The sequence below is a fragment of the Histoplasma capsulatum genome, genomic scaffold (assembly GCF_000149585.1).
Source record: "Histoplasma capsulatum NAm1 scaffold_11 genomic scaffold, whole genome shotgun sequence".
Classification (NCBI taxonomy): Eukaryota; Fungi; Ascomycota; class Eurotiomycetes; order Onygenales; family Ajellomycetaceae; genus Histoplasma; species Histoplasma mississippiense.
The window spans coordinates 849,981-852,954 of record NW_001813972.1 but is presented as its reverse complement, the minus strand read 5'-3'; the positions used below and the strand labels follow the sequence as shown (position 1 = coordinate 852,954).

Genomic DNA, 2,974 nt, shown 5'->3' with positions numbered 1-2,974 from the left:
GCCCCCTCTTGTGATGTTACCTCGCTTGCTGTGGGAACAAGGCAGCTGTGAGTTTCTGCAGCCACGTCACGATGGTTTTCATCCTGTTGCCCAATCGGCAACTCTAAGCAGCAGGCCGGTGTTCACCATGTCTGCTTCTGTTTTTCTTCTTTGCTTTTCCCTTTGTTTTTATGATCTCTCTGATCTCCCACTCTGGTTCCTGAGGTGCCTCTCGCCCGTGAGGCTCCGAGCGGAAAAGGGCGACGTCCGGTGATTGGAGACTCTGAGAATGAGTGCCTGGCCCAGTGTCCCGATGCCAGCGTGTCGGCTGGGCCTGGGTGTCCATGGCTACATCCCCCCCATCCACCCCTGACCAACCAAGACCGACTGCAAGCCTACGCTTCCATTCTCTGACCAATGGCAAAATTGCCGCATTACTTTCGCTGCAGGATGTGTCTCCCAACCAGCCTAAGGGGGCTGTATCAAGGAGCGCAGGTGGGACATGTGATCCTTGGAAGCTGCGACGATTGAACGAGATCGGCATATTGCACCGGTGCGCCTGGTCGCAATCTTGATGGGGATGGACATGCGGGCATCAAGCGAGGTTCGAGGAACGGAAGAAGTCTCCCCGTCACTCCTCTGGGGGCGGTGGGAGCAAAGCGAGCGCGTCACACACGCCAACACAGTGAGAGCCGCTATAAGAAGGCCAACCGGCCCTGCTCCAGAATTTCCGGCGCCTCACAATCAGATTTCCCTACCGTGCACTCTCCTTGTCGATTCCCATTCCTGGCCTCCTTCCCGGTTTCTGATCACCTCCACATCCAAAATTCCACCCACGCGAAATATGCCATCTCCTGCCCAGATCAGCCCTCCATTTCACGTGAACTTCAAACGATGGGCGCCCTCTTGCCCTGAACTACTCTCATCTCAGAGACCCCTCCCTTCACACTCTTTGGCGGCCCGCTGTTCACCTCCCTCTAAACCCCGTCATGATTCTCCCCACAACACTCTGCCTCCCCCCAAGCATCACCTCCCTGCAAGACCACCGGCTGAAGTTTGTGTGCCATTCAGCACCAACACTGAGCGATGTAAGCCATCAGCATCCCGAACTCGAGCACAAGAGATATCAATACCACCACCCAGCATGCGATCTTCAAAAAGCCCTGAGCATGGACCCTCATATCCGCATGACCCGGCGTTTACCCCAAGTTCACCTCGAATTGCTGCCTGCAACACTCAAGATCCTACCACTCCTCCAGATGAGCCGCCTCTGCTTGAGAGAGACGCCACAGGGCCTGGTCCACCCTCACCTGATACAACTACAACTAGCTCCGACGGCGGCCTAGCGAGAATTCCTCACGCTCCCGGTTCTTCGAAACGACGACAACATTCTCCATTGACACGGCCATCCATGCTGATGACAGGCCCTGGGAGGCCAGTGAGCTTCTCCCATCTTTCTGGCAAGGCAACGGCCGTGCAATCCAGACCACACACTGTCCATATCCCAAGTCCCCTCCGTCTATGTTCTTCGACCTGCCCAGCTATCATCAGGATTCTCTGGGGGGGTTTGACGGCCGGGACGATAATGCCCAATTGGATAAAGATTCCCACTTCCAGGCCCATTCACAATTACACCTCAGCGCCAGGACCGATGCACCTTGTCCTAGCAGTGTGGATAACGGCTCACCTGGCGAACAATCAGAGAGTCTCAAGCGAGGAGCGGAGGGATCAGAAGAACAGAGCACGAAGCGGCCTCGGATTGCTTCTGTGTTGCCTGTCAGGGAAGATTCCTTTACCGCCCTTCGTTCCCATTTCCTATCTCTACGGCTCAATGAACGCCTGCAGTTCCTTTCTTGGCTGTTTGAAAGTGCTTTAGCCAGCTGCACACACGAGTTCAATGAGAGTGTGCAGTCAGCCGTTCACACGGATTCCCGTGAGGCACCCGAGCAAATTCGGCATGGGCACAGCAAGAGGCAGGGCCATGGAGCCAAGGCATTGCGATGGTCCCCTGAGGACGACGCACGCCTTCTAAGCATGACAGAGGAGCGCTGCTCGTGGCCGGAGATAGAGAAGTGTTTTCCGGAGAGGACATATTCAGCCCTACGCCAGCGGCAGTCGGCACTTCGAAAGCAGTCGACACTTCGAAAGCAGTCGACACTTCGAAAGCAAAGAAACAAGGTGAAATTACGTCCGGTTGTTCTGATATAATATATGTACATAGTATTCATGGATATGGCCAAAGTGACTTCTACCCATTCTTTATCACTGCTGCTGTTTCTTTCTGCTAGTTACATTTCAGCCACCCAGTGTGCGTGAGCAACATGGCGGAGGACATTTTTGTAAGCTGTCCCATAGCACCATGCCTCTTTCTGTGACAATCCCTATTTCAAACCATCAAGAAAAGCAAGCACTGCTGACTGAAAATCCACATGCTGCCGAACACCCGACAGGCCTTTGGAAAATGCTGCGACTGTTCTTTGACCTGGTGTGTCCCGAGGATCAAGGACAACAGACAGAATTTGTCCTAACCCACCCCGATTATGGTATACAAAATGTCATGGTGTCCGAGGACGGTAGGCTGCTCGCCCTCATTGATTGGGACGGCGCCAGTGTCGCAGACAATGATCTATATGGCGCTTTGATGGTGAACATCTTTGCACACGAATGATTGGGAGGGACTGTTCTGTTGCAATTCCCACAGATGATAGCCGTATTTCTCTCTGGGCACTGACAGGTTATGTGCTGAGAGAAGTTTGTCGCAGCAACTTCCTTGTTGCAAAGGGTGCACAGTTTCATTTGTGAAACCATGGTTGAAGGAGGACAGAGGACGAGGTGGAGGACAAAATGGGGATGGTGAAATATTTGTGATCTAGTGGATAAAAGATGTTCCATTCCGTGTGAAAGTTGGGCCTAGCGTATGATACCACCGGAAAATCATGGGTTGGCGTAGAGATGGAGCTTCATCGTGCATACCTTATGGGAATTCTCCTGCAAA

At 53.3% G+C, this 2,974-nt stretch overlaps 2 protein-coding genes across 2 annotated transcripts; both read left to right on the top strand.

The window, feature by feature from the left end:
• Positions 1–968: 968 nt before the first annotated feature.
• Positions 969–2,187, top strand: HCAG_08505 (predicted protein; the record flags this gene model as incomplete). The annotated part of the gene is made up of 2 exons (XM_001536673.1): positions 969–1,277; positions 1,309–2,187. 2 exons carry the CDS (start codon positions 969–971, stop codon positions 2,185–2,187), a joined length of 1,188 nt encoding a protein of 395 aa, XP_001536723.1.
• Positions 2,188–2,440: 253 nt separating this feature from the next.
• On the top strand, positions 2,441–2,647 carry HCAG_08504 (predicted protein; the record flags this gene model as incomplete). Its single annotated transcript, XM_001536672.1, has 1 exon — positions 2,441–2,647. The coding sequence occupies one exon, from the start codon at positions 2,441–2,443 to the stop codon at positions 2,645–2,647; it is 207 nt and encodes a 68-aa protein (XP_001536722.1).
• Between the last annotated feature and the right edge of the window lie 327 nt (positions 2,648–2,974).